This window comes from Phytophthora infestans, genomic scaffold (genome assembly GCF_000142945.1).
Source record: "Phytophthora infestans T30-4 supercont1.6 genomic scaffold, whole genome shotgun sequence".
Classification (NCBI taxonomy): domain Eukaryota; phylum Oomycota; class Peronosporomycetes; order Peronosporales; family Peronosporaceae; genus Phytophthora; species Phytophthora infestans.
In genome coordinates, this window is record NW_003303753.1 from 4,649,206 (window position 1) to 4,663,359 (window position 14,154).

Genomic DNA, 14,154 nt, shown 5'->3' on the forward strand with positions numbered 1-14,154 from the left:
ACTAATTTAATAAAATCGTTTCTAATAAAACATTTCTCCAATGGAACGTTTACCTCCCATGTGCTCGACGTGCCAGGCGGTCATTGTGCACCCCCCGCTCGAGCCAGACGGTCTCGGGCTGCAGCTCCGGCTGTGCGCCTGTTGCGAACAATTCTTAGCATGGGATGCATTCGCACAGGGCCAGGCTCGAGCGGGTGCCCGCAGGTGCATCGCGTGCGCCTCTGGTCCATACAGCCAGGCGTTTTGGCACCGCCCACGCACACCAGAACCGAAGCCAGCCACTGATTCGCGCCAACAAAGCCTGGCCTTAGTTGCCGCCGCTATGGGGCCCCCACAACCGCCGCGGCGTGTTGTCCAGGAGCGCATTAATCGCCGCCGTCGTCGCTGGAAACCTCGCCAGCGCAACAAACATCCGCGTAATCACCAGAAAAACTGATTGGCTAAAAATAAACGTTTTCCATTGGTCACAATTACTTTCGTGTTTAGGTGCGTTGTATGGGAGCTTAGGACAGGGCGTGAGCCTAGGTGAAGGTGCGAGCTTATCGAACTGTATTTGTAGGGCAGAAAGAAACAGTATGTACGATGGAGGGGAAACAAATATGAGCACAGAGCTACAAAGCACGGAAGCGGGCCGATGCAATTAACATGTAAATCTATGAAAGCACTGAGAGTCACGGACTCTGTTAGACTTTCTACCTAAAACCGGGCTAGAACACGTAGCTGCTACAAAGCACGGAAATCACCTACGATACAACACGGTAGACCACGAAGCACGGTAAAATACGAAGCACAAACGGCAGATCAACCGGGACACCACAAGATAACTAGATAGTATGGTCTGGGCCACTATGCCATGGGAGAACGCAGCCGCGGAGCTATAGTCAGAAAATCTTCGAGCCGCGGAGATCGATACAAGTGTAGAACCTGAGCTTACCGAGCCACGGAGAACCGTAGTACATGGGAACACGATTTAACGGACGTCGGACCAGCCACAAAAAACACGAGGGGGGGGGAGAGGGAGGGGGCACGTGTGGGGTGGCCATGATTGCACACCGTGGAGCACGATGCCATTGTAGAACACGATAACACGGGCAACGCAGATGCACTACGCGAGCACAATACCATAGACAGCATTACCACACCGTGATTGCACGATAGCGTGATTCCGCGGTCGATGACACTTCATAAGGAGATCACGATGCACGGGCGACGGAACCACGACTGCATGGAGGCACCAAAGCACGGAATAGCACCCTTTGGTTAGAGCACCGGCGATGGAAGGCCAATGGTAACGAAATAGTATCTACCACGAAGCCAGTGCAACCCACGTAAACGTTTGAGAACGGAAAACAGTTCGCTTTAACGAAAAGACCGTACTAAAGAGCATGAACCCACAAGAGAGAGGACAGAACCGCTGAGCAGCGTGGGCCATGGGAGAGCAGGAGCCTCGAAGCCGGGAAGAGCACGAAAGAGCATGGACCATTGAAGAAAACAACACCCAACCTGTAGTACGGGGTAACGGAAACGTTCCAAACCACGATATTATACGGGGCCGAATGAGACTACGGAAAGGCAAGTGGTTAAATACACGATGCCAAGATCTACGGGGTGAACCACGCTCTCAAAACACGCGACACCAAGAAGCACTAAGGTTGCGGCCACCTCATCTCCAACAAACCATGCCACTCCGCCGCGTAGCGGCGGCGAACGGCTAGTCTTAAACATCTACTGCAGCAACCTGTCTGTCCGTCACACTAAATTGTCGTGCCTGTCACGCTTTTCCGGACAAATCATTGGATTAAATAATTTAAATATTTCTACTGGCTGACGAGCGCAGCGAAGGTGTCTTCAATTGGTTAAAACTAGATTGTGTAGTTGACATCAATAAATGCATGTGTTTCCCAGTTTACATATGGGGATTTGCACAAGGCTATACATTATCCGAAGGCGGCATCGTTTAAATATTATATACTTTTTCATAATGCAAGTTGTTATTGTACTAAATACTCTGTACTCAGTAGGATCTGCGTGTTACACTGACTAAAATGACAATTTCAATTTTTTTACTGTAAAAATATTAGCATTAATAAGTTATCTGAGTGGGTTTCTGGTATTGCTAAATCGTACATGCTACATGTACAGCAGTAGCCGGTCGTGTAGACTGGCCGTAAGAACAGAACTGTGCTTATAAACGTTGTCACTTGATCCACAAAAATAGATAGTGTTAGATTGACGTGTGAACAAAAAGAAGTTATATGTGCTGATGACAATTACTACTGTAAGCGAATTGAACTTAACCATTGTTTCCTAAGCGGTTTTTTAGACAACAAAATTCTGATACTTCTTAATAGGTAGACGCGTTGCCGACAAGGGCGTAGAATAAGGTTTTATATGCAGGGGTAAGATAACAGCACAACATGAGAGGTGTCTATTATGGTTATTATAAGTAGGCCCGTAAAGAAACATTAATCAACTTAGAGCCTAATCCATCCTGGAATCATCAATTAAGTATCAAATAAAAATACCGCCGTCAACAACAACGACAGCAAGGCGTCTTGCGACGTATCGTTATATCCAAAGGCTATAACCATAACAGGCACAGATTGGAGTGTCTAATGGCTAATTCTGAATCAGCACAAAATGAACACACTTCAAGGCATAAAAAATGATACAGCTCGAATATTTTTATTAAATATTCAAACTGTAACACTTTTAATTTTCTTTCAAAGTAGCGAGTTTGGTTTGCGAAGTGGTTAATAGTCAGTTTATTACAAGCTTAACCAGGCAGTACAAGCGGGTATTTGATGCAAGCTGGACAGATATTCTTTGCATTGATGCAATCTAGGATTCAGAAACGGCCCGTGAAATCGAGCACGACGCTAAACTAGATATATTATTTAGCGGTTTTAGACTGAAGTGCAGGTGCATCTGGGTGGAAGACTAAGGTACAGTGATAGCCAACAACAATAAAGAGACTTTGCCAAGATCACTAGCGTAATCGTTTATGAGCATGGTAAGTATGATGCTAGGGGCTCAGTCTTTGTACCGGTAGAAATATTTACACGGCTTACTGGGAACTCAGCATTTTGTAGCAAATGAAACGCAGATTTATAAAATTAAAGAAGTCGATTTAGGCACATTGGGACTCAGAGGATTTGGACTAATTATCCGAAGCGAAGGCGGGAAGGCAAAAATCTGGAGTAAAACCGAAATTACCGCCGCGTAGCGGCGGCGCTCGGCTAGTCAACATTAACTGGCGCACCAACCAGGCATTGTATTATTCTCCAGAGCTACTTGCAACGACCAATGCTCGTACTATTTGTTTCCCGATTATTGGGAACAGGATCCGAATGCCGCGTTTTTGTCATGAGCTCTGGACAAATTTTGATGGATCTTGTGCTCCTGATGACGCCAAAGGCAGAAATTTGGGTTGCTGCACGTACACACCGTGACACGTGTTCGTGACGTCCAGCGTCGCTTTCCGAACGCAACATTGGATTTAACACTTTTAGAAAGTCAAGAAGACATGCAAATATGTCGAGGAGGACTCACGTCCCTCGGGTTCAAACGCTCGGATGTGAGTGCCATCGTACGTGCTCGAAACTGTGTTGGGAAAGGAACAACCCGCTCTTGCGAAACAGTTTTCGTCGAAGATTATCGATACGAAACCGGATTATTAACTTCGGACGTTGTGCAGTGGTATAAAGTAGTGGCAGCTCTGAGAAGCATCGGACAAGGCTACTTCTTGTTACGTGGTCTCGGATAGATGCTCAGTTGCTACTTCGTTCACGGTGTTACCAAATTTCAGAAGAAAATACCCACCTGGACTCGAATGCGCAAAGCTCGCCATCTATTTATGAAGGTCCCGACGCAATGCGTAGTGTTCGGTAGTCCGTTCCCCGTGTCGTGCTATGTTTTGGCTCATTTACTGAACGCTCCTTTTACGTACGACGTGCTAGAAAGCCATTTTTTCTCTCAAGGTGGCGTGTTGGACATCCATCTCGAAGCGTTCATCTCCTATGCTGTTGTTCAGATGCGTAACGTGTGGATATACGCGTTGCTTTGGCACATGGTGGTGACTGTAACAACCTCACGTTGGCTAGCACGCAGTAACCAATCGAACAGCGGTATTATTGGCGTCCCGGAATTTTTACTAAGCGCATTTTCAAGTATCACGTTGATCGCGCAGTATCGCTCGACATCGTTTAGATCGTCTAAAATTCTTAGAATGATGGTACTTCCTTCTAATTTAAGTCGAGCGTGGGTGACTACGAAATACCAGTACAGCTTCGCGCATCGAGGAAGTGGCAGTGTGTTACTCGGCGGTGTGATTATAGATTTGAAATTTCTAATTTGCTTCGTGCTCGTCGTTGCTGGAACGTGGGTAGTTCGCGTCTTATGGCTGAAGTGTCTGACAGCTCAAGACGTTGAACAGAGAGATCGATTCTCGCAGTGGTTTTTCTAGCTCCGACTCCTGTGCCGTACTCGGCTGGAGTCTTATGGCCTACTGTGAGTATGTGTGTTCATTGGACAAGCGATTTCTTTTGTATCCGAGATGAGACGTATCAACGACGTAAACAACAATTGCAAGTACCGCAACGAAAACCGAACTATGGGGACGGACGAGTGATTCCCTTTACCGCCAGTTTTCAGTCGAAGCAAGTCGTAGCCGAAGAAATGCGACTACCAGTCAGAAAATACAAATACAGTGCCCCTACTGCACGTATAAATATGAATACTTTCCGGTATATCCAGCATCAAATGAAGTGTTTACATGGCCGATCCGATGATGTCGAAGCGAACGTTGCATTCATGAACGCCGTGCTAATGAGTGACCCTATCGCGTATCTGCGAACTGTACTTGGGCAAGATCCATCGACTGAATTGGCTTATTATCAATCGCTCTTGCGTCCGCGGCAGGTCGTTCTTCTGCCTGTAGTCGTGGTGGGAGATCACAACGAGTACACGGGAAAGTTGAAGCTACTTCGACGAGTTAATGCGTCGGAACTCACTTGGCCGGAACTCGTACAATGCGGATGAAGACGAGATGGTTTTGCTCAAAAAAAATTTAAAACATTTTCTTATATAAGAGTATCGAAGATTGAAACAATCCGTTATTGTCAGAAATGGTTGAGAGCGACCAGCATGGACACAAACACTTATCAAGTACGTCTTCTGCTTACCACGGCTCCTCGAACGTGCCGAACGGATACTCGCCCGTGTTGAGTGAGAAGGTTGCACCGAGCGGGTTGGCCACGGCCGTCTCGTTGTATACGTCGCAGTCCGTCTCCGGTTTGATGGCCACCACGTATTCGCAGTCCTCGGCCACCTTCTTGAGCCCGTGACCCACCTGTGGGTAGTAAACACTCTAGTCGTCAGATGTGAGTGTGAAGTTGACGTTCTGTGTCTGACCAGGCTCAAGACTGATCTTGGAGAACTTCTTGAGCTGCTTCATCTCCGGCACGCTCAGCGAGTTGTACGGCTGGAGGAGGAAGAGCATGACGGTCTCCTTTCCGGCTTCACTACCAGCGTTCGTAGCGTCCACAGACACCACGACGTCTTCCGCCAAAGACGTGACGACGTTGCGGCTCAGACGCACTTCAGCGTAGGTGAACTCGGTGTAGCTGAGACCCGTTCCGAAATCCCACTGGTTCTCGCAGTAATAAGCACCGTCGGACTCCTGCGTCTGGCACATGTGTTGGAATTCACATTGGAGACCAGTCACAACGAGACATGGACACACTGGATGAGAATCAGGTGGGCCAGGACATTCGGGATGAGAATCAGTTGGGCAAGGTCATTGTATGGGAGCGGGTTGAATCCGTTAGTGTTGGTAGGAGCTCTGGAGGAGCGTGAGCTAGCACTTAAATAATTCAGTCTTCATTTTACTTTCACAAGTCCAGAGTGCTGCCAAACGGAACGGAGTTCCAATAGGGTTCTGAGCCCAAATGACGAAGCCCCTGAAGTACTCGAGTGAAGGAGTCCCTAAGAACTGGGATGGTAAGGATTGGCAGACGTACAAGTGTTCCCAGAAGAACGTCTTCAAGGAACAAGACCTCAAGGACATCGTAGTCGGAGATTTGACCTTAGCGATGCTTGCTACTGCAAGTGCAGAGAAGCAAGAGGAGTTCAAGAAGAAGCAGTTGAAGATCATGCGCTTGATTGGTACATCGGTACCGGCAGACGTGCTACATCAACTACGTGACAAGGAGACCGGATCGGAGATGTGGAGTGAGCTCTGCAGCCTTTACGAAGGAAAGCAGAACGAAGCCATCAAGGCGTACACGATCCGTCGCGTGGAGAATGAGCTTAGGAGTATGAAGCTCGCACCTGGAGGAGACGCCAACCTCCATCTTTGCAAAATGTTCAATCTCAAGACTGTGTTGGCCGACTTGAATCATACGGTTGCAGATACCACGATGGTGGATATGCTACTGGAGAGTTTGCCTGATCAACTGGAGTTTGAGCATCTGAAGTCTTCGATATACTACGGCGCAGGCCCGAGTGTCTACACACCTAACAAGGTTCGAGAGCTGATTCTTGCGGCGACGGCTCGGCAGAAAGAGTTTCGAGCTAAGCGCAGTGTGAAGAAGGGTAGCCCGCGAGGAAGACATGGCAAAGGCAGTGAGAGCAGAAAAGGCTTTCACGAGGACAAGACTGGTGACCCCAAGAGAGTTAGAAGATGCTTTACTTGTGGCAGTGAAGATCACCTACGTGTCGATTGTCCTGAGAAGTCGAAGGAGAAAGAGAAAGCTGACGACGCAGAGAAAAAGCGTAAGCCGCGCAGTTGCTGTACCCTACGACAAGAAACCACTGGACCAGTGCAGATGAACCGCGAGCGGGATGAGGGTGTTGTGGCAGGAGTCACAAGTTCTCGTGAAATATACGGGATTCCTCGGGAGCTCGATGAAGCAAATGGAGTGCACTGATGATGTACGTGGCATTAGAATCGTGAGCGACGATGAAGCAGCAAGTGATGGAAACCCGGTGAACGATCATGAGTCAGATAGTGGTGAATCACATCTGGAGGACAGTGATCAAGTAACACAAGGTCTCGATGGTGGGTGGTGGTATCTGGATACGGCCTCCAACTCGCACGTCACGGGGAATTTCGCTGAGTTCATGTCGTACACGGTAGACTCGGAGCAGCTACAGCAGACCCGAGGAGTTACGCCTACGATTGCTTCCCGTGTTGCTGGAATGGGAACAGTGTCGTTCACGACAGAGGTTAATGGAGAACAAGTAGTGAGCTATCTCGACGGAGTGTTGTACATTCCGGATGCCGAGTATGGTTTGTTTTCTCCTGTTTTAGCCTACGAGCAGGGTTATACTCTGGAATATGACAGAGAATCGAGGAATTTTCACGTCATGAGAGATGGAAGGACTGTGGCTGTAGCAACGCAGCAGGAGGCCACTTGGGGGTTCCAAGTAGCGAGTCCGACCCAGAGAGCTCGAGTGCTACCAGAAGCAGCAGCAAGATGTAATCACACTATGGCAGAAGGTGTTGGTTCGCTGCAGCTTTGGCATGAGAGACTGTGTCATATCTGTCCACAGTATTTGACGACTATGGTCGACAAGGGTGGAGGGAATGATGGTGACACAGAGACAGCAAGATACGTGTGATGCCTGTCATCTTGTAAAACAAAAGATGAAATCACACAGGAAGATGCTGGACCGTGGACTGAAGAAACCCAACCAAGTAGTGTATGCGGATCTTCTGATTCCAGGGAAGAATAATGCGACTCAATATGAGGCCGTGTTGGTGATCATGGATAGTTATTCGCGGTTTGTCACTGCGCACCTGCTGAGGAACAAGGACAGCAAGGTGGTGAACAAGTACATGCAAGAGTATGTGTTGTGGGCGGAACGGCAGGCAGGCCGAAATGCCAACGGGAAAACATACAGAGTGCAGCAGATTTGGAGTGACAAGGGCGGTGAATTCTTCAATGAAGGAATTGATGCATGGTATCGTTCAAGAGGAATTGAGCATGTGAAAGTCGGGCCGAAGAGCTCGCAGCTCAATTTGTGTGAACGAACGCACCAATCGTTGGAGGACATAACTAGGTCTACGATGGCACACTCGGGGCTACCGAGGAGCCTGTGGCCTGAGGCACTGAGAAATGCAGTGTATGTCAAGAATAGTGTGTACAACAAGGGGACTAATGGCATTCCGTACGAGATGCTGTTTGGAGTCAAGCCGAATGTACACCACATCCGGAAGTTTGGAGCGCTGACGTACGTGCACGTACCAGTGACTCCTGGACGCAAGAAACTGAGTATTCATGCGAAGATTGGGTTTGTATTGGGGTATGCTGAGAATGTAGTTGGCTGCAAAGTGTACTTTTCTGATGAGCACACAGCAAAGTTTGTGTCAGATCTGCGTGTTGCAGAGGATGTTATGTATCGGGACCGATATACAACGGAAGTGGAAGACGACGATCTCTCTTCACTTCACTTTACTCATCGAGAAGATGAGGACCAGACCGTTTTGAGCGAGCTGAGTGATGTACCATCTTTTGAGCTCGAGGAAGGCGAGAGTGTGGATGCTTGCGTGGATGCTGTGCAGACACAGGAAGGCGAGCGTACTGACGTACATACGCAGGTTGGACGAGAAATGCACCAAGTGTATGATCAACCTGTCCACCATGCCGATAGCGAAGTGGATGGAGATGTTCATTTGAATGGTGATGTTCAACTCAAGGTTACTGAGGACGGTACTGAGACTGTTCAAGTAGGCAGTGACGCCGTTGAGAACGATGAACATGGTGATGTTGTTACTGAAAGTGTACAACATGAAGGCAGTCAACCGAGTGAGGCTAGCAAAGGTGCAAGTGTCGACACTGGTCAAGCAGCTGAGGGCGAGAATGTCCATGAAGCGGCTGAGGGTGTTGGCATAGCAGATGCGGACGCTATATCGGTGGCTGGAACCTGTGGATCGGAAGTAGTTGACCATAAGCTGGATGACGCCGAAGAGCAAGATGGTAATGAAGAGACCACAGTAGCGAGTGTCTTTGCTGAGGACCAGAGTAGCAATGATGCGGAGCTAGAGAGTGACACTGGTGAGGACACACTACCTGAAGCTGAGCCAGACAGAGATGTGGTGGGGATAAGTCCTGAGGTAACAGTGACTGGCAAGCGTATGCATCGAGATGAGACTCCTTCAGAGGAGGTTCGTGCAGAGCTGGATGCGGATAAGACAAACGTGAAGAAGACACGGACTGGACTACGAGAAGTTCACAAGCGTCGACGTCCGGCGTATCTCGATGACTACATGGTGAACGTGACGATGAATTCCTCACGTGTACTGGATAAGAATGGAAGACCCATTCGTGCAAGTGAGATCAAAGTTCCACGTAATCGTCGTGAGATGATACGGTCGAAGTGGTGTGACTTCTTCATGATGTCCGAGATGGAAGAGCTTGCAGTTTTGAAGAAGAAAGGAGGGACTGCCGAGATTCCTGCGGATGAAATGCCGGAGGAAGCATCACCCGTGAGCACGATGTGGGTATATGACATCAAGACCGACCATCAAGGATATGTGATTCGTTTCAAGTCGCGCATAGTGGCGCTGGGTAACTATCAAAGACCCGGGATTGACTTTAAGGAGACGTTTGCACCAGTGGCGAGGATGTCGTCGTTCAGATTGCTGTTGGCATTAGCAGCGCAGCTGGGATTAATGGTGTATGGCGGAGATATTAACACCGCATACTTGAATGCCCGGTTGGAGATCCAGCAGTACTTGAGATCCATTGAAGGATACCCATGCAAGATCAACGGATATGTTTATATCGTGTTGAAGGCGCTATATGGTTTGCATCAGTCAGGTCGCGAGTGGAACTCGGAGCTGAACAACTGGTTGATGAAGCACGGATAGATGCGGTCGTTGACGGAACCGTGTCTGTACTATCGTTTTGACGGAGATACGATCATGTATGTGCTAGTGTATGTTGATGACATACTGGTTGCAACGAATGACGAGCAGGGCAAGAAGGACTTGTTCGCGCAGCTGGACAAGGAGTACGGGATTAAGGATCAAGGCCTGTTGAATGAGTACCTGGGTAGCAAACGACTGAGAGAATCACAATATACCAAGGGTAATATGCACGAGAGATCCTGAGCAAGTTCGGGTACCAGAATGCCCATGCGGTTGGAAATCCGATGGAAGTGAGCTTGCGGTTGGCACCAATGAGCGATGAGGAGACAGGAGATACGAGTTTTCCCTATCGAGAGGCTATTGGAATGCTGATGTACTTGGCAACGAGCACCAGACCTGATTTGGCGTTCGTGGTGGGTCAACTGAGTCGGTTTGTGGGCAAACCGTCTGCGAAACATGTTGGAAGTCTGAAGAGAGTACTGCGGTACGTAGCAGGAACGCTTGACTATGGAATCACGTACACAAGAACGCAAGGAGCAACTAGGGAAGTTGTACTTGAAGGGTATTGTGACAGCGACTGGGCAATTGATCCAGAGCAGCGGAAGAGCACAACGGGGTTTGTGTTCATGTTGTCTGGAGGAGCTATTGCCTGGATGTCACGGCGGCAGTCGATTATTGCGTTATCGACGGCTGAGGCGGAGTATGTGGCGGCCTGCGAGGCTACTATGGAAGCTGTAGCAGAGAAGAACATTCTGCAGGAAATATTACCAGATCATGAGGTCAAGTTACGAATTGGTATTGACAACCAAGCAGCTCATGTGATGGCGACAAATCCTACCTACAGCAGACGCACGCGACACATTGAGCTCCGATGGCACTATGTGCGGGAACAAGTGGTGAAGGGCACCATTGATCTGCACAAGGTGAAAGGCGAGGTGAATCCTGCGGACACGTTTACCAAGCCGCTCGACAAGATTCGCTTGAAGGCGATGTTGGAGCTGGCTGGCGTGAATTAGGCCAAGTAGTCGAAGTTGCACTTCGAGGGAGGCGTGTTGGAATTCACATTGGAGACCAGGCACAACGAGACATGGACACACTGGATGAGAATCAGGTGGGCCAGGACATTCGGGATGAGAATCTGTTGGGCCAGGTCATTGTATGGGAACGGGTTGAATCCGTTAGTGTTGGTAGGAGCTCTGGAGGAGCGTGAGCTAGCACTTAAATAATTCAGTCTTCATTTTACTTTCACAAGTCCAGAGTGCTGCCAAACGGAACGGAGTTCCAATAACATGCTCGTCACAGGGTGGTTGTACGTCATCTGGATGTTGGCCTGGTCCTTCGGGTACGTGATTGGCATGCGGCCGCTGGGGTTTACTTTGCCGTAGATGATCTCGGCCATGGCTTGGCCACCCAGCTCACATGTCAACAAACCGTTCACCACCGCGTGCACGGTCTCGGGTAGGTCACCAAGCAGACGTGGACGATCCTCGAACAACACCAAGATCACTTTCGTACCTGTGGATACCAGCTCCTTCACGTACTCAATCTGACCGGCGGGCAACGCCAGGTCGTCAATGTCACCAGGTTTCTCGGCGTACGTGTCCTCGCCGATCACGGCGATGGTGTACTCAGCCTTGCTAGCCAATTCCTTCGCCGTCGCCAGGTCCGCCTCCGTGTACGAACCGTTTGGATGAAGGCCGTTGAAGAAGCTGAAGCTGTCGTTGCCGACGAGCGTCTCCATGATCGACTTGACCGTAATTCCCTTTGTGAGCAGGTGGTCCTGGTCGCTGTAGCCTTGCCATGCGATCGTCCAACCGCCGCACATACGGCCGATGTTGTCGGCGGTGAAGCCCGTGAGGAACACCGACGCGTCCTCCTTGAGCGGCAGTGTGCTGTCGTTGTTCTGCAGCAACACAATAGATTCGCGCGCCAGCTCCAGAGCCGCCGAGATATCGTCGTCGTTGCCGATGAGTGCGAGGTTCTCTTCGCCGCGCACGGGTGTCTCGTACAGACCCAACTGCAGCTTCATCTTGACCACGCGACGGGCAGACTCTTTGAGCCGCTCGCGGAACTGTGGACTCTGCTCCAACAGCGCCTTAGTGCCGTTGTAGAAGCTCGTGTCCTGCGCTACCATACTCATGTCCACGGACGCGCGTGTGAGCGAGATGCGGGTGGCTTCGGTCTCGTTGCGCGCGGTGCGGTGGAAGTCCGTGAGCTGCTTGATCTCGGCCTAGTCCGTCACCATCATGCCGTCGAAGCCCAGATCATCGCGCAGCAGCGCGTTCATGAGCTTGGTATTCGACACGGTAGGCACGCCGTTGATGGATATGTAGTTCTCCATGGCGCTGATCACGCCGGCGTCCATGCGTCCTTGAAGGGCGGGAAGAAGTAATTCATCATGTCGTAGTCCGACACGGTCACGGCGTCCTTGTCATGACCGGAGGGGGTCTTCGGGTAAACGATCCAGTGTTTCATGCACGCGGCGGTTGTAGTTGTTGCTCTGCAGGCCGCGGATGATAGCGTCACCTATGACAGAGTTGATGTGTGGATCCTCGCTGAACGTCTCGATGTACGTGCCCAGAGTGGGTTGCGCGAGATGCCGAGAATGGGCCAAATACCCATGGTACGCCCGACGCCTCCGTGTCGCGGCCGGTGATGCGACCCTGCTCGTACACGAGGTCGGGGTTGAACGACGCGCCGCCGTTGATTTGCTGGCCGAACAGCACGGCGTCCTTCACGAAGATGGCGCCGTGCACAGAGTCCACGCCGTACACCATCGGGTGATCACCATTCTCCTCCATCGTGATCTCCTGGATCCTCGTGATGACTTCACGCCACTCGTCGGCGGTCCACATGTACGTGCCGTTCACGGGCCCGTTGTTGAACGGACTGGTGAGGTACGAGCCGACGCGCATCTTGGCGTACGCGCGCACCTTGTCGTCGTCAACCTTGTTGTCCTCTGTGAGGAGCTGGTTGATGTCGATTTGGGTCATTTGGCCGATAATGTCGTCGTCGGTGAAGGTGGCAACGATGGCGTCGGCGCGTTCATCCCACTGGTCAGCGGAGACAAGAGGCGCTCCTTGTTGCACGGCAACACCGAGGGCCGTACACAGTACTGCTGCGAACCACGACTTCAGCATGGTTATCTTGAACCTCTTGAGAGGATATTGTAGTCGAAGGAAGGCAAAAGGAAAAGTGTACAGCTCATGTCGGGCTCGGTTTGATGCAGTCCAGGGCGATTGCCGAGAGGATCCGCTCAGGTCAGGTGTGTCTTTGTCCCTCTGACTGCGTGGGTTCTTTGGCAACCTTGGTTCAGCTTGAATTTTTAAGCTGTCCTTCCTCGGGCGTGCCTCGCGTTTGGTGCACAAGTCAAGGGAACAGTCAACACAAGAATTGGTCCCTCGTAAGCTAAAACGTTTACGGTATTCTTGCACCGTGATCAATCCAGTTAGTAGGGGCGTCAGTACATGGGCGTGACCACTCTCCAAGCGGAAGTTAACTGAAGATTAACTCGCAAGCAGTTGTGAAATGTACACTGCACAGATATGTAGTTCATGTACACGGAACTTCCACTACTCATCCCAAAGTACTTTACTTTGGGAAATTTGTGAAAGTTGACAATTCGGATATGTAGTGTCAGATATGACAGACCGAATCAAGCACTTGTTTCGATTATTGCACGTGTAGCAATTTAGACAATTGAACTCTTATCGATAATGGCTGCGCCAAGCAAGCGAGACGTCATTTTAAGGTCGATCCTCAAGGGCCTAAATGGATTGAATTTAGTTGCCCATGCAGTTATTAACAATTCATGTACATGTGCGCACAAGCACGGTAGTCGACAGCTTGAACCTTTGGAGTGGTTGAAGTTTCAGAGACCTTTGTTTCTGTCTCTAAATAAATTCATGCGTGTGCCGTCGGCACTGCCGACATGCAGACTGTACATGTACTGTACATCATGTAGTACAGTACACAGCCACACTGTTCATAGTACAGTACAGACTGTACGTGTTGAACACGACCTCAAATAAAAAAAAGGTCGTGGTTGAAGCAAGACCTCTGCAGCCTGCTGAGGTCTTATTAATCCTGCAGTGCAGAATTACACCAAAACCAGCTGTGCTTGAACATACGTCAAATCTCACAATCTAAAACTACATGTAGCACGCCGCGTGCCGTGTACCCTGGGCAGAACATGAACTGTACTCAGTCGCACACTTACACGTATTTAAATGCTAAGTTTACTGTGCAATTATCGCTGAAGACCACAGCGACCATTTCGA

The 14,154-nt window shown here is 49.8% G+C and overlaps 3 protein-coding genes across 3 annotated transcripts; 1 reads left to right on the plus strand and 2 right to left on the minus strand.

Moving 5' to 3' along the window:
• Positions 1–3,568: 3,568 nt before the first annotated feature.
• PITG_05062 (uncharacterized protein) lies at positions 3,569–5,040 on the plus strand (the record flags this gene model as incomplete). Its single annotated transcript, XM_002905685.1, has 2 exons — positions 3,569–4,409; positions 4,454–5,040. The coding sequence occupies 2 exons, from the start codon at positions 3,767–3,769 to the stop codon at positions 5,038–5,040; spliced, it is 1,230 nt and encodes a 409-aa protein (XP_002905731.1).
• A 139-nt stretch (positions 5,041–5,179) lies between these two features.
• On the minus strand, positions 5,180–5,695 carry PITG_05063 (glycoside hydrolase-like protein; the record flags this gene model as incomplete). Its single annotated transcript, XM_002905686.1, has 3 exons — positions 5,180–5,350; positions 5,399–5,506; positions 5,579–5,695. 3 exons carry the CDS (start codon positions 5,693–5,695, stop codon positions 5,180–5,182), a joined length of 396 nt encoding a protein of 131 aa, XP_002905732.1.
• Positions 5,696–11,108: 5,413 nt separating this feature from the next.
• Positions 11,109–13,619, minus strand: PITG_05065 (glycoside hydrolase, putative; the record flags this gene model as incomplete). Its single annotated transcript, XM_002905687.1, has 3 exons — positions 11,109–12,104; positions 12,493–12,992; positions 13,580–13,619. The coding sequence occupies 3 exons, from the start codon at positions 13,617–13,619 to the stop codon at positions 11,109–11,111; spliced, it is 1,536 nt and encodes a 511-aa protein (XP_002905733.1).
• Positions 13,620–14,154: the final 535 nt, after the last annotated feature.